At 57.2% G+C, this 23743-nt stretch overlaps 1 protein-coding gene across 1 annotated transcript in view; it reads left to right on the top strand.

Moving 5' to 3' along the window:
- ITPKB (inositol-trisphosphate 3-kinase B) overlaps positions 1-23244 on the top strand; it is a 104171-nt gene extending 80927 nt beyond the window's left edge. The window contains exons 3-8 of the mRNA XM_052653796.1: positions 8950-9049; positions 10258-10471; positions 15165-15369; positions 17448-17549; positions 19123-19194; positions 20048-23244. Coding sequence (XP_052509756.1) covers positions 8950-9049; positions 10258-10471; positions 15165-15369; positions 17448-17549; positions 19123-19194; positions 20048-20263 — 909 coding nt within the window. The 3' untranslated portion in view covers positions 20264-23244. The remainder of the gene's footprint in view (positions 1-8949; positions 9050-10257; positions 10472-15164; positions 15370-17447; positions 17550-19122; positions 19195-20047) is intronic.
- Positions 23245-23743: the final 499 nt, after the last annotated feature.

Here is a 23743-nt window from a genome sequence, read left to right as displayed (position 1 = left end):
GCTGTTTATCCGAGACTGTTTTTTAACTGGAGGAGAGACGATGGGGGCCCAGTTATCCTGTTGGCTGAAACAAAACAAGATCCTTGGAGCACACCAGGAAGCTGTGTGACCTTGGGCAAGTTACTTAACCTCTCTGAACATGTTTCACCATTTGCAGAATGGAGATAACTGGAGGCATGTAGTGAGTGAGGATTACATGAAATATTAGCATGGTACCTAGTGACATGTTAGGCATTTAATAGGTGATTTCTCTGCCTCTTTTCCCAGACAAGCCAGGTTATCATCACTACGCAACACGCATATGCACAGGCATACTTGCGTGCACATGTGTGCAACACGGCAAAGGATTATGGCTGTATTGCTTTGGAGAGTCATGGGGTACAGAGATAATTTCCCTTTTCTGATATTTTAGAGATTTTCCCTTATCTCTTTCACTCAGAAAAAAAAAAAAGATACTCTTTATAATTATCTGAAAATAAAAATTAGCCAGGTGATCTACTTAAATGAAAAGGGAAGTGCTGGAGGAGAGAGTAGAATATTGAGGGAACAACTCAGGTGAGAAAGGGGTTAAGAAGAGTGTGTAAACCCCAGTATAAAGTGAAATCCGTTCAGCAGTCTCACTGTTTATTATTTTCTTCACTGGAGCCTAGCAGAGTTACACATGTGTGAAATGGAGTTCTTTGGGAAGCTCTTCTTTCTCTTTTTAGCAATGTTACTGACTTTCTGAACCAGAAACTGGTGTCCAGACACCTGGGCACTGGCCGCCTCTGCTCTCCCTGAGTCATGGAGCTCGGAGGCCTTGGGAGCCGCCCTGCGGGTTCCCAGCTACCTCGAACATCCAAAGGGAAGCGTTGTAAGCAGTTAATCACACAGTTAGCTCATCTGCTTGCCACTGGCAATGATTTGACCCTCTAGAAGTGCCCAGTGGATTTTTTGCCAGTCTTATGCCTCGGAGGAGAAAACCATTCAATTTTCTAAAAGAAAGAAAGAAAGATAAAAGCTTGTACACAGAAGTACAAACAAAGTGAACATCTAAGGTTCACCTGTTCCATGACAGTATACAGAGCACCCATGTGTATGTGTTACAGCTTCTTCAGTTCTCTCTCTAACTTGGTGGGGTGGCCAGTGGGAGGTTATCATGCCCAGTTTACAGATGAGAACACTGAGGCAGGAGAGGTTCGAAGACTTGCTCACAGCTGCAGCTGGGAAGCAGCAGAGCAAGGGATCATTCTAACTCCAAAACCTAGGTCGTGTGCCTTCTGGAAACAAAATCCAATTCTGTGGCCTGCCTCAGAGGTAGAGGACTTTGGACAGACTCGAGGTGGAGGGGAAGAGTACAGAGAATCTGCAGGGCGGAAACAGCGGCAGGCCTGGCAGAGCCAGTGGGAAGGGAAGCTGCAGGGAGGCCGGCTGCCGTGGATGAAGTGGGGTTGTGAGGAGCTGTCTTCAAGAGGCCTGCTTGTCTGAGACAGTCCAGACTCCGCTGGGGCTGTTAGGAGGGGAGCAGAGCCCGCAGAGGCCTGCAACTTCATCTTGCTTCGAGCGATTTTGACCAGGTTCCTCATGGGTGACGTTGGATGTGGTCGCCCTCCTGCTGAGCCATGGGGGACCTCTCACAGCTGCAGGCCTAGCTAATGGTGGTGGCCTCTCCCGGGGACCCTCTCTGCAAGCGCTGGCTGAGTATCTGGTGGGGCCAGGTGCAGGGACTCCTGGGTCTCTGGAGGGTTACACTCACCCAGAGGAGAAGTGGGGAGCAGGTGTGCCCAGGGCACCTTGGGAGCACCCTGCTCAAACAGAGGAAGGGCTTCTAGGGAAAGGGGTCTCTGAGCTGCCTAGGGGTTAGTGGAGTCCTTTGCCTCTGTACCCATGCTTGTGAAAAGTCCCTGGTGGCTGAAAGTGTTGAGGGCGGGTGGGGAGGGGTTTATGGAGCCAGGAGTTGCCGGCGGAATCTCGCAGTCCTGAGAGAAGGTGTGTTTGTGTGTGTGTATGCTTACAGGCTCAGTTGTGTCTGACTCTCTGACCCTATGACTGTAGCCCTCCAGGCTCCTCGGTCCATGGGATTCTTTAGGTAACTGGAGTGGGTTGCCATTCCCTTCTCCAGGGGATCTTCCCAACCCAGGGATCGAATCCAGGTCTCCTGCATTGCAGGCAGATTATTTACCGTCTGAGCCACCAGCAAAGCCCAAAGGTGTGTTTAGTGACCTGCAGATACCTCCGTGGTGGGGGAGGGGCACCAGGCCTGGAAACCTCCTACTACGTATGAGGCAGTCCTCTAGCAAAGGGGCATCTGCTCCCCCAGGTCACTACCCCTTTTTTCTCCACCCATCCCAACTTCTGTGGAGAGACACAGCATTGGTTTGGAGGAGCAGGCAGTGGCTCAAAAGAAGACAGGAAGCAGGCCCCGGAGGGCAGTGTGGGCTGAGCCGAGGAGAAGATGGTGTTGACCCTGGGCAGCCCGCCCTCCTGTTGTGGGGGCTGAATTGGTACTCGGCTCTGACGCCACTGCCGGGCCCATTCCCTACTCAGTGGATGAGAAAGAGGTCACGAGCAAGCAGAGAGCAAGGCCAGGCCCTGAGGAATGTGCAGAGGGTGAATGAGAGGGGAGCTGAGGACATCAGTCCCCTTCTGTGATTTTTGGGGTGTACTGCTGGGAGCCCCCCAAGGAGAACCTTAAGCACCTTCAATCTCCAGCCCTCCCCTCCCAGCAGTCTGTGGCCATCGGCAGAGAGGGAGCAGGTCAGGAGCCAGAAGGCTTTGCAAGCCCCAAGTCACCTGCTGCTGCTTAACAGCAGGGCTGTTTCCACCCCAGGAGGCAGGGCCGGCCTCCCGGGGGAGTGAGAGCATGCAGTCCCCACGGGCCCTCAAAGGGGCCCCACGCTTGGTGCATGCCGTGCCTCCCCATCCTGATATTCTTAACAAGTTCTGGACCCAGGGCCTGAATTTTGCTTTGCACTGGGCCCTGTGTATCATGCAGCCGATCCTGACGGCAGCTGAAGCATCCTGTGGGTAGGGTGGCCGGAGGCCCCCTCATCCCCTAGCCTTGGCTCTGGGTCCCTGCTTTCCCACCTTCATCTTTCTCTTCTTCATCTCCACGAGTCCTTTTTGCCTGTTTGATGGCCCGGCTTTGAGGTCATCCTATTTAGCCCTTTTATTTGTCTTAAGGCAATGTTCCATGCAGCACGAGGCAGATAACTGGCTGGGGGAACCATCCGGAAGGCGGCGTTTGCCCAGGAGCCATTAGCATCATTGGGAAGCTTGGAGTCTGGTTAAGATAAACACAGAATCAGAGACGCTGCCCAGGCTTCCTCCCTGGGGCCCCGGCAGCCCCACCGGCCAGTGGATCGTTTCCGCGTTGGGCTCTCAAGGGCTCCGGGTGATTGGAGTCTAGGCCAGAGTGGGGGTGAGGAGCAGCTTTCCTGGCCAGGGCTGCCCCGGGCATTCTGAGGCTCATTTGCTGGGTGGAGGGGTCGCCTATAGGGAGTAAACTCACATCTGCCCTGAGGCCTGGAATCTTCGGGCAAAGATGCGGAGGGAAAAGTGAGACAGGATGTGTTAGGCCCCGAGCCTTCCAAAGGCACCTAGAGGCTGGAGAGGGCTCGGCGCATGTTTGCCAGGTTCTGAAACTCCCTTTCCAGGTGACTGCTGTCACCTCAAGCTTGAAGAGGGTTGGGGTTTTGTTGTTGTTGGGTTTTTTTTTCTCCCACTGCAAATCCCTCTCCACATTCTCTGAATATTTGAGCTCCCTTCAAGTCAGGTATGAAGGGAGGGAACCGGCCAGAGCAGTGTCAGAGCACCACTCATCTCTCGAGTCTTAAAGGACCAGCTTCTGCCCGCTGGGGCTGGCTGTTTTCTGATCCTCCTGAACTTCTCTGGGTGCATTAGGGTTCTGCGCCTTTTCCTGTGGAACCAGAGTAAGAGAACAAGACCCTACCTCTCACAGAGCAAGGTCAGGGCTGTAGCAAACGTCAGCAGAAGGCCCTCCAGCCCTGCTTGCAGGTAAGAAAACAGAGCAAAATCCAGACCAGTGCTTATTTAGCCCAGGCGTCCAGGCAGTCATCTAGGGATTTGTGGAGCCAGGTTGTCCAAGCCCACGAAAAACCTTACTTCCAGTCTGCAGTTGACTTACATCCAGCACAGAATCAAAGTGAGAGATGGGCGCCTCCGCCCCCCGCCCCCCTGCCGTCTTGCTTGACAGGCCATCAGCTTTGTGGGGCTCGCTTTCCCCTTGGAATGCCGCCCAAGAACATCCCAAGTGCAGGATCCCAGCCACAGTCTAGGAACGATTGTCTGGTCTGATCTGACTCATGGGCGAGCCCAGTGTCACCTGGTGGCTAAGCTGGAAGTGGTCCCTGCCCAGCTCCAGAGTGAGACCTGTCTGGGGTTTTAGTGGTCAGTCGTGGAGCATCTCCCCAAGACTCTGGGCCCCTCTGCTGAAGAAGCAGCCTGAACATCCCCTCCCCCTGAGCAGCCTTGTGCCCTGGCTGCCCAGGAGAACCGCCTTGAAGAAATCTCGTCCTTCCCGCCCGATTTTCTGTCCCCGTCACCTCATCCAGCATGCTCTGGGCTGGGAGGGGCCCTGCTTGTGGATAGACACTGCTGTTGGTAGCTTGGTGTGGGGTTCCCAGGATGAACTGGCACCTGGGGCTGGGAGGAGAGTGGAATGACTGGGAAACAATTCAACTAGTAAGATTCTTCATCTTCCAGAGGTGGACTCCTGTCCACCATGGGGCTGTTTGAAGATGAGAAATGAGGCCGTAAAGTGCCCGGCCCAGCTCCTGTCACATAGTGAGAGCCTATAAGCGATGAGTCAGTGCTGGGGTAGGCTGGCGCCCATCCTGTTGCACGTCTAGGGAAATGAGCCCTCCTGGTGAGACGACAGACGATGCCAGCTTGCAGGCACTTTCTGAGAGCCGTCCCCTTTGCTCTGTCATGCTCAGCAGACTGGAGGGAAACACCCCAGCTTATCCATTTAGTTAAGCCGGTTCCAGATCTGCGTGTGAGTAAGGAGTGCATTAGAGCTGAGCTTGCCTGACTCAGCTAGCTGACTCCTCAGATTGACATGTAAGGACCCTGCCGCCCAGAGAGGTCAGGGGGCGTGTCAGGCAGGTGGAGCTTCGGGGGCATTCCAGGGAGGGTCAGCGGAGGGTGTCCAGAGAGCCCTGGTGACTGGGAGGTGGTGGAGGACCGGAGCCAGCGAGATCAGCAGGCAGCCAGCGCTGCCCTGGAGGGAGGGCCAGGCACCCTTGGCCACACCCCTTTCAAGGCCTGTGAGGGCTGCCTGTGTGTCTGACATAGCTAGGCTCAAGAAGCTCAAGACCTGGGGCTGTGGTCTGATTCCAGTGACGGACGCTCTTGAGGCTCTCCCCGGAGGGAAAAGATGATCAACTCCTTGAGATGGAATTCTTCCAGATTGTCGGGCTCTTCTCCTGTCTTGCTGGCCTCCTGTCTTGGGTGGGGGGAGAGGCCTGGCCTCCACTTCTGAGAACTGTGGCTTCCTCCAGCGAGGGGCTCGGAGGGAGACGGCTAGCCCCCGCCTGCCTTCTGGAACCGGCTGCCTGGGACATGGCTTCTCCCTGGAGCAGGTGGTCCCTGGATGGGTGCTGGGGTCTCCGGCAGCATCGTAGGGGAACTGATTCTCTGCGACCTCCCACCTTTCTGTTTCTCTCTGCTCCTATGGGCTGGGGATGGGGGGACCATGATCACTTTGCAGCCTCCTTTCCTGGGCCTGGACCGGGATCTGCTTTTCTGTTTAATGTTTGGCAGCGACCTTAGGCACGGCCTGGGTGCTGCTATTTAAAACCACAGGAAAATCCCCTGCATGCTGCTGCCAGCGCAGTTGAGAAATCCCCTGGTGTGCACACCCGGCCCAGTGGAATATTCCACCTTGGAAGGGGCGGGCTCTCTGGCCTTGGCCACGTGGGGCCCATTTTCACGTTGAAGAATTGCTTCCTTGTGGAGGAGTTGTGGGAAAAGGGAAGCTACCCAGAAAAAGGTCCCGTTTACTTAGAGCTCAGCCATGCTGGGAGGCTCTTGGGTCCCATAAGCCATCAGAGGACCCCTGCCCTGGAGCACCCTTCTCCTTTTTAGACCCCTGGACCTAGAGGTTTCACAGCTCAGATGCCCCTGCTGGGCCGGAGCCTGGCTTTTCTCAGCCAGCATCGGTTCCCTCCTGCCTCCTGCGTCCCAGGCCCATTGCCCAGTGGGTCCTGGTGGGTCCCCAAAGAGCTGCATCCCAACTGGGTGGGTCTGGCCCAGCCCCAGCTCCATGGCCTTTATTCTTTAGTAAACTTATATCCAGACTGACTATTCTTGGGGTGACTTCAAGGACACTCTTCCTTGAACTCAGACCACTAAGACTCTTCCACAAACACCTCTGTGCCTGTGAGCTCCTAATGGCTTTACCTCCTGGGACCAAAGGAAGCTATGTGTTATTCCCATTTTACAGGTAAGATAATAGGGCCTCAGGAAGGGTCCGGAACATGTCCCAGGTTGGTGAGGAGTGGATGGAGCCAGGTCTCTCCCACACCACAGTCCCCTGAGTCCAACCATCTCAGCCCGGCATCCAGAGCCGGTCTTGCCTACTCGCCCTTATCAACCACTGCTTCCAGCTCGCGTTCCCAGCACACATGGCCCAGTTCCTCTAAACCCTGGTCCTGGGCCCCTGTTCTCACAGGCCCCGCTCCCTTCAGGAGTCTTCTGCCCCCTCAAGTCTGCCCTTAGACCGCCTCTGGGGGTCAGCCTTCCTTCCCAGCAGGCCTCAGCCTTTGCATCGGCCCACCCCCAGCCCCACCCCGGCAGCTGACACTCCTCCCTGGGTTCTCTGCTGTTACTACATCTGCAGATCAGGGTCTCTCATCTTTCTCTGAGGGGCCCTTTATCTTGGGATGTGAGAAGGGTCGTTTTTCAGAGTTCTGGAGTGTCCACATGGAGAAGGCGATGGCCTGGAAGATCCCATGGACGGAGGAGCCTGGTGGGCTGCAGTCCATGGGGTCGCGAAGAGTCAGACATGACTGAGCAACTTCCCTTTCACTTTTCACTTTCATGCATTGGAGAAGGAAATGGCAGCCCACTCTAGTGTTCTTGCCTGGAGAATCCCAGGGACGGGGGAGCCTGGTGGGCTGCCGTCTATGGGGTCGCACAGAGTCGGACACGACTGAAGCGACTTAGCAGCAGCAGCAGCGGCAGCAGAGTGTCCACAGGACCAAAGAGCATGGGGGACCAGTTGTCCATCTCTCCCTAGACAGATAGGAAAACTGAGGCCCCAAGAAGGTTTGTGAAAAAGGGCAATGTGGGGGGACATCCCTGGTGGTCCAGTGGTTAAGAACCCAACTTTCAGTGTGAGAGATGCAGGTTCGATTCCTGGTCAGGGAACTAAGATCCCACGTGCCATGGAGCAGCTAAGCCTGCAAGGCCAAAAAAAAAAAAAAGGTCAGTGTGGGTTTAGTTGACCTCTTATGGGGGAATGGTATAGGATGGGGTCAGCTTAGCCCTGGTTGGAGAACACTGTACCTTCCCCCACCTCCAACACGGCTCTGAACCTGTCGGCCCCTCGGCCCCTCTGAGCTCTGTTGCAGGAGTGTGATCAGAAGGTGGTGACCACTATGCACTTTTCTTTTGGACCCACCTAAACGTCTTCCCCCTGGGTCGAACAGACCATCACTTGATTCGTTGTCTCATGTAACTAGATTTTCCCATTGCTGCCCTCATGCATTGTCTGCCCTGAGTATTTGTGCAGCCTTCTGGGTGCTTAGATAAGAAACACTGGCTTTCCTTAGCCTTCTTTGGTGATCTCCATCAGAAGGACCTAGGAAAAACACCCTTGTCAATGAGGCCAGCCCTTTGTCATGTGGCCGGACAGCGCTGCCCTCACTTAAGGATAGAATAGGTCTTGATGGTAGAGCGAGGGTTTCTGGGATGGGGCAAACATTGGCAGGTTCACGTAGGGAAGAATTTTTCTCCTTAAACAGATTTTAACTTGAAAACTTGATGACAGAAGTAGCTGAGTCTCACCATGGAGAAAAAAACAAAGGAGACCAATTTAACCTTGATTTACTCTTGGGGAGTCCATTCAGCATCCTCTGGGTGGCTGCTGGCAGATGGTGCAGGACAGGAAAGGAAGAGCTGCCTCTCCAGGGTGCCCTGTCCAAGCAGGACCCCCTCTTCTGCAGAATTCCCAGCTTCCCCTTCCCAGCAAAGAGTCTTGGGGGTTTACTGTCTGTGGTTTTGCTGCTTCAGGGATCCACTTCTCAGGAACTTGAAATGCTTCTCAGTTCATTTCTCATCACCCTCTTCAGGGGCTCAAAACACTTGATCTTCATGTCTACAACCCATTCTTATCCCCGGGGAATTCCCTTTAAAGTCTCCTCACACCTCTCATAGGCGAGAGCTGCCTCTGCTGCCGCCGCCTGTGCCAGTGCAGAGTGAGATGGCACGCTGCTGCGGGGCGACCATAACCTCTCTGGTCTTCCCCTTATGAGCCCTTGCTGTTGGGATGAGAGAGGTCATTTTCCAGAGTCCTAGAGTGTCCACCGATCCAAAGAGCATGGGGACCAACTGAACCCTCCCTAGACAGATGAAGAAACTGAAGCCTCAAGAGGGGCACGAAGAAGTTCAGTGTGGGTTTAGCTGTCCCCTGACAGGGGCGTGGCATGGGATGGGGTCAGCCCTGGATAGAGAATCTCTGCCCCACCTGCCCTTTGTTCTCAGAGCGTGTCGGAGCCTGTCCCCTTGACTCGGGGTGTTTTGCTCAGCCCGTTTGTACAAACGAGCAAAGCCCCCTAGATATATGCCACATAGATGTTGGAGGCGAGGTCCTCAGAGCCGCCTGCTTTGTGGGCGTGGCACTCACCTCTCGTCCTGTGGCCAGAGCTTACCTGGCTTTGAATTCATCCTAACCAGAAAGTAGTAGTTCTGCTTCTAACGTTGAGTTTTTCGTTTGCTTGTTTCTAGAGCAAATCATGGAGGAAAATAAAAAACATGGTGCACTGGTCTCCGTTTGTCATGTCCTTCAAGAAGAAGTACCCCTGGATCCAGCTGGCAGGACACGCAGGTAGCTGCAGCTCTCCCGGGACGCCTGGCTCTCTGGGGAGGCAACCAGCACGTGTCGGGGGCGGCCCTGGATATTCCGGGAGTTCAAGGTTCCGAATAGAGATGCTCTCCAAGAGAAGGGCCCTAACACTGCCTTGAAAATGCACGTGACTGTCGCCCTGTCCATAGTCTGCATCACCCCTTCGCATATCACACACCTGCCCCTTCAGTCGCTGTCTCTTTCAATCTTTCCTTTTAACTCAAACAAAATCATCCATCTTTTTAGCTCGCCTGCCATTTGTCACCCTGGACAAAGAGACAAAGCTAACTGCTTCCCCAAGTGCCTGTTGTATGCTCACCTCACCGTGCTCCTCGGGTAACTGCATGAATGCAGATACAGTGTCTGTCCCAGAGGAGACTTGTAGCTGGTGGGAGAGACGGACAGGTCACTCCACGAATGTTAGACGGTGTGGAGTGCTGGCTGCAGTGGCCAGGCCCTGGGCTGGCCGTGAGGTCTCCAGGTGGCCCTCAGTGACAGGAGAGGACGTCTAGAGCTGTCTAGCCCACTAGCCATGGCCCTTTGTCACGCATCATCCTTTGTAATGATCCATCCATCATCAGGGGGTTTCAGCGGCTGCCTGTGGACTTCAGGGCAGCACAAGGTCTGACATATTTTTATATCCTCAACCACGTTGGCTTAGCTCAAGGCAGGCCGACGGACACCCTTCCTCAATACTTGCCTGAGGGTGTGGCTCAGAAGTGTGGGATCCCCACTTCTCTGCCAGTCTCCCTGTCCCGGCACTAAGTCCCATCCTATCAGCGCTTCTCCACTGAGAAGGAGACACCTTCGTGGCTGGGAAGGGTCAATGGTGGGGTGGGTGGTAGAAATCACATAAGAGGGGGTACGTAGGTCCTGCCCAGACCTCTATTAGCTTTGCTCACCCTCCAGCTGTGAGCATTGCTCTGCTTCCAACTTCAGAGGAGGAGCCTAGGGTCTGGGAAGTCAGGGAACCAGCCCAGAGTTGCCGTCTGGGTGTGGGGGAGACTGGGACTTGCCCCCACTCCCCCTAAAGGGCTTGTTCCACCAGCGGGGACCTGGGCACGCCCTGAGCCCTGTGCTTAGCCAACCCCGCAGCATCCCGTGATGGAGGGCGTGTATGCAGGGTTGGAGGTCAGGGCAGGGACGGCCCGGGCCAGAGACCCAGGGTCTCCTCCCACCTTGCTCCGCAGGGAGCTTCAAGGCGGCTGCCAACGGCAGGATCCTGAAGAAGCACTGTGAGTCGGAGCAGCGCTGCCTGGACAGGCTGATGGCCGACGTGCTGAAGCCCTTCGTGCCTGCCTACCATGGGGACGTGGTCAAGGACGGGGAGCGCTACAACCAGATGGACGACCTGCTGGCTGACTTCGACTCGCCGTGCGTGATGGACTGCAAGATGGGCGTCAGGTGAGCCGGGCTTCTGGGGCGGGGCCGCCCACTCCTCGGCACCCAGCTGGCCGGGCAGCAGATACTGGGCAGGGCGGCGCTCAGGGATCCCAGGAGGCGGGGGCTTTCTGGGCTGTCTCTGAGGCCTCGTGTGTGTGAGGACGGGCCAGGGGTCTGGGTGGACCCCACCCTGATCATCTCGCATATGTGCGGAGGGGACCGGGAGACTGGCTCTGCCCAGGACGACCCCTTTCCTTCGTCAGCGAGCCAGGGACCCAGGGGACCTGGAGGAGTGCGGAGCCTCCCCACGGAGAGGGCTGCCCATTTGGTCAGGCGGGATTGCTGGGGCGAGCAGCGGGGGCGGCTTCCTGTTACATGGGTCACCAGGGGGGCAACTGGAGGAGAGGCTCTTCTTATCCCATTCTACTCCTGTCCGCATGCCGGTGAGTGGGAAGAAGGGACTGGTCAGTAGATCGTGTTGATTTGCCAAAAGACTCGAGCCTGCCATAACGGAGCAATGGAGAAAGAAGTCCAGGGGCACAAGAGGCCCTGACAACAGGCACCAGCTTGCTGCCTCCTGGACTGGGGCTGGTGGTGGCCTCAGCCTGGCAGCTGTGTGTTCCCGGGTCAGGGGCAGGACACACGGCCAGATGGGTACGTGGGCGGCCTGTATGTGGAGTTGGGTCCCCCCACCCCACCCCAGACCCTGCCCAGACAGGACCCAGGAGGGAAGGAGACAGGAGGAGTGGGCTGGAGGAGACGGGGTGGCCCTGAGACCTGGCCGCCAGCCCTTCTTTGCTGGTCGGGTTTCCTCATCTCTCAGACTCTGACCATCTCAACTTAGCAGTCACAGAGTAGCTCCTTCTCCCCAGCAGGGCAGCGGGTGGGGAAGTCCCCGCAGGCCTCAGAGAGCTGCCCAGCTGCAGGTGCCGAGAGGAGGCGGCCAGACGCCGGCTCCTCCATCCCACCCGCTGCTCGCTGGGGAGACCAGGTTCCCAGCCGCAGAGCTCACAGCTGGAGCCTGTGTTTGCTTTGGATGGTTTAAGCAGTTTTACTTCTTAAAAGAGGAGATTGAGAAAGAGGAATGTGTGTGAGAGTGTGTGTGCGTGCGTGCGTGCGTGCGTGCAGGAGAGAAGCAGGCAAGCCGGTCAGTTTTCTTTCCCTCTTCATTCCTCCTGGGAGTTGTCATAAAATCAGACCCTGCAGGCTGGCCTGCCATGTCCCCTTGGTGCCCTGAGGGCGGGGACGAAGGGGTGGGTAAGTATAGGTCCCAGTCTTTGCTCTGGCACTGTCCCCAGCCTCCCAGCCTTCTTCGTCCCATCTCCAGCCCACCAGGGAGGAGACAGAACATCCCTCCAGCTACCTCTTGGCCACTGCTCTTCTCCAGTGTCTTAATTTCTGTGCCTGGAAGGCACTCGTGTGATGCACTAGGAAGCACCCTCTCAAGGGGAGACACATAAAAACTCTGATGGCTGTACAGCCAGACCACGGCCAAAAAAAGTACACCCCGTGGGAAGAACGTGTGGCCAGTCAGTCCCGAAAGGCTGCCAGTGTGTCCGTCTGTTCCCTGGCAGGCTGTGGGGGACAGGAGCCACCCCCTCTCACCAGGGCTGCCCACTCTCTCTGCCACCTGTCCTGTTGCACCCAGGGCTCTCGGGAGCCACCAGCAGGGCTGGGACACAGTTAGCTCAGTCCTGGGCAGAGCTTGGAGACGGAGAGTGTGGGCAAGTGAGGGCCCGAGTGGAGGGAAAGGGAAAGGCCTCCCCCAAACCAGTCCCCCTCCAGCCCCACCTTCCCTGTCTCCTGGGTCCTGAGTGTGGAGGGCCCTTCTGTGCTCCAAGTGTAGAAGACCTCTTACAGCCATCCTGGCAGATGGGCCTCAGGTCGGTCTGGGTCAGGAGGCTTTTGTCACCAGAGGCTAAGGGACTCGTCAGGGCCACGCAGCCAGATAGACACACCGCCCACCTCTGCAGCAGGCCTCTGACTGCCAGTCTAGCCTGGGCTGCAGCTTGGCCCTGCCCAGGGGCTCTGTGGTTGTCAGAGGGAGGAGGCTGGAGCCGGGGCCACCACAGACCCTGCGTCCCCAGCAGGAGGGGCTCAGACTCATCACAGACTTGTCACGTGGTGGAAGGACCGATCAGCAGTCTGAGCCTCAGCTGTGGTGGAGCCTGAGGAAAAGGTGATGGAGGCAACTGTGGCGTCCTAACGAGGGACGTTCTTGGGACCCCGGTTCCACAAGGACATCAGCCTGCTTTGCTCTAGGAGTTTTCTTCGATTTAACCTATAACTCTGTGTCTGGAGAATCAGGAGTGTCTTCCTGATGTTCGGGCCGGGGACTGGCAGGCAGAGAACGAGCTGCCTGTAGCACCTCTGCCCTTGTGGAAGCAGGTTGGAGAGGGTGGTGGGAATGGGTGGCTTTGGTGTGTCACCTGTTGGCTCCCCATGGGCCGGCTGCCTTCCTGAGAGGAGCCCTCCCTCTGCTTCATCTTGTGGCTTCTCCCCTTGGCCTCTGCTCCTCAACGTGACATGGAGGCATGACCTTCCTGCGGGGGTGGGCGAGGTGGGCTGGGCCGGTGTCAGGACACCCTCAGTGGACCCCTGACCCCACCACCCGGCTCATGACCCTTGTGGGCATTTGCCCAGCTCTTTCCTCCCTGGAAGGTGAGCAGCTCTGCCCAGATTGAGCTGCGCGGGTCCCTTTTTGAAGAAAGCCCTGTGTGGAAAGGGATTTGACATTGAGGCTTGCTTCCTGTTTAAGGAGCTGCTGAGAAATCTTTGCAGAAGTGCACCCATCCACCCGCCCTGCAGGCCCCTGCAGTGCACTCGGGAGCATTGGGATGGCAGCCCCTTCCACACCGCACACACAAATAAACACACAGGCCAGCACGACACAAGTCCACACAGAGGCCTCCTGCCCACAGCCTCTGCCCTGGAGCTCTCATCATCGCTGACCTGGCTTTGTACACAGTAGTGTTTGTGTGCATGGGCGTACATACAGTGGTGTGTGTATGCATGTGTGTGTAGAGGGCACAACCAAGGCAGACCACCTCCTTTTGGTCTTCATCATTCCCTGTGCTGTGCCGTGCTTAGTTGCTCAGTCATGTCCCACCCTTTGCGACCCCACGGACCGTAGCCTGCCAGGCTCCTCTGTCCATGGGATTCTCCAGGCAAGAATTCTGGAGTGGGTTGCCATGCTCTCCTCCAGGGGATCGTCCCAACCCAGGGATCAAACCCAGGTTTCCCGCATTGCAGGCAGATTCTTTACCGTCTGAGCCACCAGGGAAGCCCAAGAATACTGGAGTGGGCAGCCTATCTCTTCTCCAGAGGAACTTCCTGACCCAAGGACCAAACCGGGCTCTCCTGCAGTGCAGGCAGATTCTTTACCAGCTGAGCTACCCAGGAAGCCCTCATCACTCTCTGGAAGGCCCTAAATGACCAGGCCCAAGTTCACACCCAAAGATTTGCTTCTTTCTTGTTAAGAGTTGGTCCAGTGGTTCTGGAAACTTTTTAATAGATTTAGATTTGACTAGTGTGTTCTGGGTCCCACACTGGCAGGTTAGAGGTGGGTGGCCATGGAGCAAAGCCCCCCGGGACAGATGGTGAGCGGAGGCCAGGCTGGTTGTCACAGGCCACCACATGGGCAGTGTCTACCCACACTGGCCCGGGGAGAAAACTTCCCTCTACTCAACTGACGCTGCAGATTTCTGTCTCAGGAAGGGTCACAGACAGCAGCTGAGCTCGTTGTGGGGGTGACGGGGAGTTTGAAATAGGAGCAGGGAGGAAGGTGGGCGTCTGATGTGCAGCAGGGGGGTGACTCACCCCGTTGGCCCTGGGGTGTGCAGCAGGGGAGTTGACTCACTCCATTGGCCCTGGGGGTCAGGGAGGCGGCCTGGGGCCAGGAATTCAGTGCCAGGCTGCCCAGAGTCTGTACCGTCCCCACTTCTGTTATGTCCGCTGGTTTCTAGGGGACCCCTGCCAGTTGGGCCTGCAGGCTTCCCCCCCGCCCCGCCCCCGACACCTGTGCAGAGGGCGCGGTGGTGAAACAGTTTGCTTAACTGTGTCTTCTCAAGACCTGGTGTCTGAGAGGCAGAAAGAGCCCAGCACGTCTTTTCTGTAGCAGAGGGAGCCCCGAGGCTCCCCTCTCCTCCCCGCCGTCTGCTTCTCCCTGCAGCACTGTGGCTCCTTCGGAGACTGCCTTCTGGCCTGGCCTTTTCACTCAAGAAGGTGTTCCCTCTTCAGAGAGTGCCCTCAGGAGCACCAGGGAGATTGGCGGGGTAGGGGCACAGAACATGCTCCCAGACCCACACAGGTGCTAGCTTCCGAAGCCCTCACTTCTTGGGAGGGTCCCAGGCAGACGCTGGGGGCAGGGAAGCTGGGCCCTGAATGGACCTGCCTTCAGCCCCCTCCCCATCCTCACCCCAGCTGGACAAGCTCCTAAGCTGCCCTGCCTCCTCCTCCCCTGCTGGTCCTGTGAGCTTCCCCGAGAAGGAAGAGCTCCTTGGGCTTTGTCAGGCCTTCCCAGTGGTCCCGGAATGAAGTTGCCCCTGTTAGGCAAGGCTGCCCCAGTCTCTGTCAAGAGCCAGGCCCAGCCCAACCCAACGTGTGCTCGCCCTGCGTGAGCCTGGCTTGGCCGAGCTGACTGCAGCCCTTGGGCAAAGTGCCAGTGGGCCTCGGTCCAGCCAGCAGCCCTCATGTGGCCTCCTTTCCCTCGCAGGACCTACCTGGAAGAGGAGCTCACGAAGGCCCGGAAGAAGCCCAGCCTCCGGAAGGACATGTACCAGAAGATGATTGAGGTGGACCCAGAGGCCCCAACCGAGGAGGAGAAAGCCCAGCGGGCCGTGACCAAGCCACGGTACATGCAGTGGAGGGAAACCATCAGTTCCACGGCCACCCTTGGGTTCAGGATTGAGGGCATCAAGGTGAGGATGGCCAGGTGGGGCCTGAAGCTGCCCAAGCCGCCCAGCTCCTGGATGGAAAAGGACTGGGTCCTTGGATTCCACCAACATTCGCCCCAGGGGTCCTTCAGAGGCTGTAAGATTCCTCCCAGTACAGAGCCAGGGCATGGGCAGCCAGCCTCAGGGACAGACGTTTGGGGAAATTGGCCTTCTCCTTGGTCTGAGGTGGGATGGCCATGGAGGGGGCTGGGGCCTTGAAGCAGGGGTGCCTTCTAGCCCTGCCCAGCAGTAAGCGCTCTGCCAATGACCCTGCCTTCAGTCCAGACCATGCCTGGCATTGAGTACCCACCCAGCAGGGCCCTGCCTGGATGCCAGGGCTGGGAGTTGGCTCATTCTGCCCAGGGTCCCAAAATGAGGACTTGCAGTGAGATGCAGGCAAGGGAGGGAGCCTGCTAGCTCCTTTGACATCCTAGTCGTCTGCCCAGGCGGGCAGGACTAGGCACTGCTCCGTCCAGGTCACCAAACACCTCTGGGGAGCCTGCTCCGAGGCCTCCCCCCAACTTCCGAGTCACCTCATTCTCCTTTCTTTCCCCTTCACTCATTTGAGTAGGGCCTGAGAGTTCTCTTCCCAGAGCCAGGCTCCCAGACACTGCCCTTGCTGTTGGATCTGGGCGTCTGCTCAGACGTGCGTTTCGCCCCAAGCAGCATGGTGTGAGGTGCTGGCCCCCTGGTCTCAGGCAGCCATCCCTGTCAGAGGAGGACAGTCCCTGAACGTTCTTGGATTTCTCTTCTCTGCCCATTCTTGGCTCGTGTTGGCTGGCGCTTGCCCAGAGTAGGGCATGACTCCCGAGCAAGTGAAGCCGGGGCGGCCTCCCTGCAGATGGCATTGGGTGGAAGTTTCTGCTGGGCAGTGGCCCCTGGGACGGCTGCTTTACGAGCTGAGAAAGCCGCTTGCCCCTCCCTTGTCTTCTGAAGTCAGCTTTTGCTGTTTTTTGCATCCAGTGTTGTTATATGCACATCCTCTTCCTCTCAGCGCTCCTTTTCCTTTCTGGATCTGTCTGAAGCAGTCTGCTTTCCCCCTTACCTCTCTCTCCATCTCAAGCTGGATCTTCTGGTCTGTCTGATGTCCAGCTGTGTGGGAGCAGCCCCCAGCCTGTCTTCTCGGGCTCTGAGAGAAGCCAGCTGCCTTTACCAGCTCTCCATCAGCCTCTCCCCTCCATTAGTCCCCCCTACAGAGACCCTCTGTGGGGTGGGAAAGGCCCAGCCCACCGCTCTCTCCCTCTGCCCAGGGTCCTGCCCATTCTTGCAGAGGCAGCCACAGTGCCTTAAGCTCAGCTCCTGGGGTGCACAGATCCATGTCTGGGCGCTCCTAGGAGAGACATTCTTTCTCACTCTTTGATCTTAAAGAACAGATTTCCTCACAGAGGTGCTAATTAACCCTCACGTGTTGCCTGGTCTGCCTGGAACAGACATAGCACCCGGCTCAGGAGATGGACCCATTTTGTGTGCTGGGCGGGGCTGCGAGCTGGGTGGGCTGTTAAACCTCGGCTTTTAGGGAACCTAAGTCAGAGACCTATAATTACAAAGGGAATCTGAATGTGGGGCAAGGGGCTTCTCTCTCCTGTGGGGAGCAAGGGTGTCCCTGGGCAGCAGGGACCTTCTGGCACCCAGGTTCCATGGTGCTGGCGCTCCGGGCCTCTAGGGGCAGCGGAGGCCCATACGGCTCCCTCAGAGCCCCGCTGCTCACACTCGGGACCCTCAGGACAGGCAGCTCTCATGGCCCTGCTCCCGCATCTTGGCCCAGGCGCCCCTCAGGCCTCCAGGCCTCCCTGATGCTCTTCCTCTGGCTGAGACGCTGGTGCCAACCGCTCCCTCTCCTCAGCCAGGGCCCAGGTCGGGCGCCCCTCTGCTGTGCTGTCCCACTAACCGCCCCATGCCTGGTCAGTCCGGCGCCTGCCTCCTGGTGCTGCGCACGGGCACCTCACTGCCTGGGGGTCAGTTTGGGGCTCCTGGCTCTGAGGCATGGGGTGGGGGAATGTGTGCAGTGCCCACCTGTGGGCTGTCTGCTGAACTGCCTCCCGGGTGGGTGTCATTCTTTTCAGAAAGAAGACGGCTCTGTGAACCGGGACTTCAAGAAGACCAAAACGAGGGAGCAGGTGATTGAGGCCTTCAGAGAATTCACTAAAGGGAACCCGAACATCCTGGTGAGTCGGGCGCCCCCCCGCAAAGGGGGCGGGGCCCTCTCTGGGCGTTACTGCCCAGCCCAAGACTGAGCCGTGGTACCCATGCAGAAAACGCTGGCCCCAAACCTCTGCTTGGAAGGTGGAGAGGGAGATGGTGTGGTTGTCAGCCTGTCGGCGGGTGAACATGCGCTTGCTTTTTCCCTTCCCCAGAAACTCAGCTCCCCAGAACGCCTCCATCCCCTTCAGACCAGTCCTTTCCAAGGCTGTATTCCTCTAGCTCCCCCCCAACCACCGCACCCCGCCCACTGCCTGCCAGGTATTACACCAAGTGCTCACCAAACCCTCAGAGCAGCCGCCTGCCGCGGCTCGGCATCCTTGTCCCCATTTTACAGATGAGGAAACTGAGTGGTCAAGGGTACACAGCGAGGAAAGCAGGGGAGCTGGGGCTCACACCCAGGGGGCCTGCAGCCTGCTGGTCCCTGCACTTCCAGGCCTGGCCAGCGCTCCACCAGGCTGAGACTGAGGGAGGGAAGTGTGCGGGGGACGGGGGTGAGATGTCTCATCACCCTCCCCAGCGGGAACTCACGGGCTCTCTGAGCCTGGAGGTGTGGGTGGCAGAGGTTCGTGACAGATGACTTCATTTGCAGTTAGCAGGCTGGACAGATGCTCTGAGCACTGGGATCATGTGAGGTAGGGCGTGTTGAGCCCCCACACCCCAAGGACAGGGCACACTGTGATGATCAGGGGCTTGACTACACCAGGGAGGTGGGCCCTGGAGCCCTCCTGAGAGGCACCTTCTCCTGCACGGGCTCGCCAGGACTGCTGAGCAGGAGGGGTGGACCCAGACAGCCCTTCTCTAAGGAGACTCAGCACTGGCTGGTACTGGGCAGTCTCCCTCCCGCCTTTTCCAGCCGAGAGACTTTGGCCTGTGGTAATAGCTGAGGCTTCAGTCATGGGACAGGTGCCCCAGCTCAGCAGAGCTGCTACAGAGTGCACGATGCCCGTGCCTGGACAAGAGGGGTTTATTCCTGGCACTGAGCCCCAGGCTGGCGCTGCTGCACATGGGCGTTGAGGGGACCCTATGTGCCTGTGTGCGACGGGCTTCTCTCCTCGCAGCCCCCCGGGAGGGTGGACACCCCAGGGCGAGCATAGCTCTGCGGAGAAGCCACTGGCAGAGAGATCTGTGGCTTTGGCTCTTTCATGCTGTTCTTTTCAAAAGTTCAGGGCACTGAAGTTTGCGTCAGGAAGTTCGCACCATGGCAACCGGGCTCCCTGGGTGCTGCCTCCACACTGCTGGCATTCCAGAATAGACTTAACCCCTGTGCAAGGGGCTCCTGGAACTGACTCCCCTCCACCCCAGCACCTCCTGTCACGAAGCAGTGTGGAGTAAAGGAAGCGTGGGACCAGGGCCCCAGCTGCCCTGCCTTTATGGGGCCTCAGTTTTTTCCTTTTTAGATGAGGAGCTTGAAATAATCAGTGTGAGGACCCTCTCACGCTGACAGTCAGTAACTCTTAACAGGCTAAATGACACCTAACCCCACCACACCCCCCCCCCCCAATATATTTAAAAATCTGGGCATCTTTCTGTTCTCAGATTGCCTACCGGGACAGGCTGAAGGACATCCGGGCCACCCTGGAAATCTCTCCCTTCTTCAAGTGCCACGAGGTAGGTGTCAGGCGTTTGTCCTCAGGGGCGGAGACCTGTGCTGTGTGGTGGGCCATGACCTCGGGGCGCGCCTGCCTGAGTTGTGGGCCTGCCCCCCACGCTAACAGACCTGCTCCCGAAGCCCGAGGGTCGTCCTTAGGCTGACTGCAGCCAGGTCAGGCCCCTCACTCCACGCGGGAACCACACTGCAGCCATCTGCCAGGTACCCTGGGATGGCCACGGGGGCTGCGAGCTGTGGTCCCATCGCCCTCTCCTCCCTCTCCCTCCCGACCACGGGGGCTCCTCCATTCTGAGTGGCTGTGGCAGGACTTGTGTCTCCCACACCCGAGGATCTCTGAGCTGCTGGAGTAGCCAAGTAGCCCTCCATCACCACCCCGAGATCTTCAGGAAGGGCGGGCAGGTCTTGGGGTACCACTCTGGAGCAGGGCTCCTGCCTTCCTCTGCAGGCAGAGGGCAGCACGCAGGGAGCCTGAGAGAGAGAGGATTTGGGGATTGACAGCAGTACCCGGAGGGGTTCACAAGACCCTGACTTGCTGGGGAGCCCAGGCCCACGTGTGAGCGTCCATACACACACACACGGTCTGCCATCCTGGATATTTTTCCCTGGCTCTGTTCACACCATGGGTGGTCTTGTTCTGGATCCCATGTACTCTGCCCTCGGCATGGCCACCCTCCTGGGCTCAGCTGCCCAGGAGAGAATGGGGGAATGGAGCTGAGGGCTCTGGGCCTCACCTGAGTGCAGCTCTGCCCACTTCACACTGAGGTCTCTGGCTTTCCCGAGCCTGTTCTGCAGCAGGGTGAGGTCAGGGGAGGGCCTGGCCCTTCCCGGCCTCATCTCCTTGCTCCCCTCCAGGTCATCGGCAGCTCCCTTCTCTTCATCCACGACAAGAAGGAACAGGCCAAGGTGTGGATGATCGACTTTGGGAAAACCACGCCCCTGCCCGAGGGCCAGACCCTGAAGCACGATGTCCCGTGGCAGGAAGGGAACCGGGAGGACGGTTACCTCTCGGGCCTGAACAACCTCATTGACATCCTGACGGAAATGTGCCCCAGTGCCCCGCTCGCCTGAGGCCACCCTCCGCCCCGCCTCACCACCGCCCTGGCCTCTTCTCGCCCTTGCTTTCCTTCTCCTTCTGAATTTTTCCTTCACGTCCCCACTGGGTGCAAGCCCCAGAACTGACCCTCCTGATCGATCGGCACTACAAGACACTTTGTAGAAGAGATGAGATTTTCTAGTTAATTCCTAATTGAGGGGCTTGGAGCTGGGGATTCCACTTTCTTTGTCAGTAGGATCTCCTACTAGCAGAGAAATGCGCAAACCCAGGCTTGGCCACCTGCTGGGAGGCCAGTAGGGTTTAGAGCTGGGGGAGGCTCAGGCAGCCATGGAGTTCCTGGCTCCAGAGGGGACCCTAACAGAAGAGCACCCCAGCCTCTGGGCAGGTTACCTATGGGGGCCTGCTGCCCCCTGGTGGCGGGTGCGGATGATGGCACTGTTTGGTGTGGCCTGGTTCTGCCTTACCCTTTGGGGATGGGCTGACTGTTGCTCTGGATGTGGTGGCCTGCTGCCAGGCTTTCTGGTGTTTGGGGCACAAAACCACTGGGAACAGAATGTCGGCCATGAATGAAAGACTCTCTGCTTATCAGCCGAGGGACTCCCAGAGATGCCCTGGTGGCCTTTGTAAGTCTGCCAAAGCAGGGACCCCTCCCATTGGGTATTGAAACACCCCAGCACTGGGATAGACCCGGGATCCAAAAGTCCCAGGTCCAACTTGACTGTGCCCTTGACATTGAGCTTCCTGGGAGGGCACAGGCCGGAGCTTTGTTCTTCCTTCTGTGGTCTTGGCATGAATTCAGGGGGACACGCGGCAAACCTGAGCTTTCAGAGATGTCCCCTGACCCCCCAGGGCCTTCCACATGTGCCTCCCACCTGTGCCTCCCACTCCCCTCCTTACTTTGAGAGGTCCTGAGGGCTGGATGGCAGCGGGCCAGGGCCCAGGCAGCCCCAAGGGAAGGCAGAACCTGCAGAGGACACTCCACTCCTGTCCTCTCACCTCCCCGCTTCCTAGTGCCAGCTGGTCCCCCTGATGCACACTCGGGGCTCTCATAAAACCCAGAGTGTCCAGCAGTTATGGGGGCAGAGCCTCAGGCCAGTACTGAGCAAGGAGGAAGCAGGACATTGGCTCACTGGCATCATTTTCCCCCTGAAATAGCAACCTGGAGGGCTTAGACCCATTTCCCAGATGTGGTGTGGGCAGCTTCCAGAATATGTGGAAGGTGCCAGGCATCTCTTCCTGGGGTTACTAGGTTGTTTGAAGATTCATAGGGAACCACTTGTAATCCATATTTTAGTTGTAAAGCAAGTAGGTGTGTATTATTGAGAAGGATGTAAATCTCACATGACTTTTAAAGAACAAAACTCCAGCTCTGTGGCCAGTTGGTGCTGTGGCCCAGTTGCTCACCAGTGCTGCAGGAGGCTGGACCCATTGCTCTGCAGGGAGATGCTCCAGGGACACATGGAGTGGATGTGTCCCCAGGTGTGTGTGCCTGGAGGACCAGTCCACAGGGGGGGCTTCCTGGGCTGCCCCCTGTCACCTCAGGGTCTCTGAGGGAACTGTCAACTTGCCCATGTGACTTACGTTTCCCTTTTCATCCTGGGTGAGTGACAGTTGGTGGGGGCAGAGGGTGGGACACACGAGGATGTGTAAGTTCAGATTTTAAAAAAGGAAATCACTTTTCAACTTCCTGGCTCTTGTTCAAAACAGCAGTGAGCTCCAGTGTGGGCTGACTTGCTAAAGGTCACACCCCCGCCTGGCTGAGCACTAGAGAGCTCGTGACACCACGTGACCCTAGAAGGCAAAAGTGCCCAAGTCAGCTCGGGGTCTGGGAGCTGTGGTCAGCTGGGTCAGAAGGGACCCCGGGGGTCTGTGCTGCAACTGTCTGGGACATCATGAGTTCAGATGTAAAGCCCCACTAGCGGCTGGCCGAGTTACCCTCATTCTATCTATGAAAAAATGTTTGTTAAGCAAAATAATGCTATGAACAAAAATTACAGGGGACCAGCTTAACCAACTGAAGAGAACAAACTTTCCAAGCACTTTAAGCAGACGCCAGTTGTTTGCAAACAGTGTGCTAATATACAAGTGATTTGTTCATTAAAGGTGCCCCAGAGGGCCTCCTCTTGGCAGTTCTTTGCTTTGGGTGACAAGTATATATGTGAATGGTAGAAAGTGGTATCTCTGTGGGGTTATTCTATTACTTAGGGATTTGAGGGGTTTGTATTTCCCATGCTACTTCTGCACACCTCTCTCACACCCCATTCTCCCCGCTGTCCCCCACTCTTCTGTTGTCCAAGCGGGATGGATGGATCCTGGAATGGGATTCAGGCAGTCTGGAAACCTCCCCCAGCCAGCCCGGTCCAGGTGGGGACCCCCTGGGTCCTGGCCCTGCAGGTGTCAGGAGGGAGGGACGAGGTGTGCACACCTGCACACGAGTGGGTGGCCCCGTGGGGCCCTGGGGCTCCTGGGGTTCAGCACTGCTCAGCAGTGGAGGGGGGGTTCTCAACTGCTTGTCCCAAATGTGCTTTCAGTATCATGTAAGGTTTTTAAGTTATATTTATTTTGTGGGTTTTTCAATTGCACAAAACACTAAGTCTGAGAGGCTGGATGTTGTTTCTCCTTTAAAGCTCTGCCTTCTTTCTGAACGTCTTTTCCCATCCAATGGAAAGAGCCCAGATGTAGCCTTGGCTACTGTCCCCCTCCCCTCCCTACTCCCCATGGACTCTCCACTGTTAGCTGTATTTAGCTTTGAGTTTCTCTGCGTCTGGTCAACCCCCGTGTGTATATAACCCAGGCCCCTGCTTAGGAAGAAGCAAGGTGCTCTCCCCTGCCAGTGCCTTTTTCTGGAGAGGAAGACGCCCCCGGGTGTTCTCCTTTCCTCTGCACCCCTCTCCTTGCCACACCTTGGAGAAAACTGAGCTGTTACAGACCCTCGCAGCGTGCCTGTCAAACAGACTTTACATGCCCTGTACCTTCCTGAATAAAGGCCCTGGAGACCATGGTGCTGGGCACCATCTGTGTGCTGTCCTTCCCACCCCACGACCTTGAGGGGTGTCTGGGGGCGGGGGCAAGGGTATCTTTGTAAGTTGGAGGATCCAGTGGGGCTATGACAACTCCCAGGTGTGGGGGTCAGATTGGGTTATATTTTAATCGGCGAAGGATTTTAAACACTTTTCACAACTCTTTTCTACTGTTCCCATGAAAACTTCACATAGTAGCTCAGGGACGAAGCCACAGTATGCTCCCCGCCGGAGCTGGCAGAGCTGCCAGAGCTGCCAGCAGCCTTTGTTTATGCAGCCTGGCTCTGGGTGCTCACGTCTCTAGTCCCCTTGGATCCCAGTATCAGCTCTATGAGTAAAGCTGTGTAGTCTACCGGTGGGGAAACAGGCTTAGAACAAACGCCTTGTCCTGGGTAATAAGTGGGAAGCAGGGATTCAGATCCAGAATTTGCCTGTTTTCAACACCAATTCTGTCTTCTCCCTCCCTGGGAGGAT

This window comes from Budorcas taxicolor, chromosome 16 (assembly GCF_023091745.1).
Source record: "Budorcas taxicolor isolate Tak-1 chromosome 16, Takin1.1, whole genome shotgun sequence".
Lineage (NCBI taxonomy): Eukaryota > Metazoa > Chordata > Mammalia > Artiodactyla > Bovidae > Budorcas > Budorcas taxicolor.
Note: the sequence above shows the minus strand (reverse complement) of the source record. Positions and strands in the feature narration are given on the sequence as shown.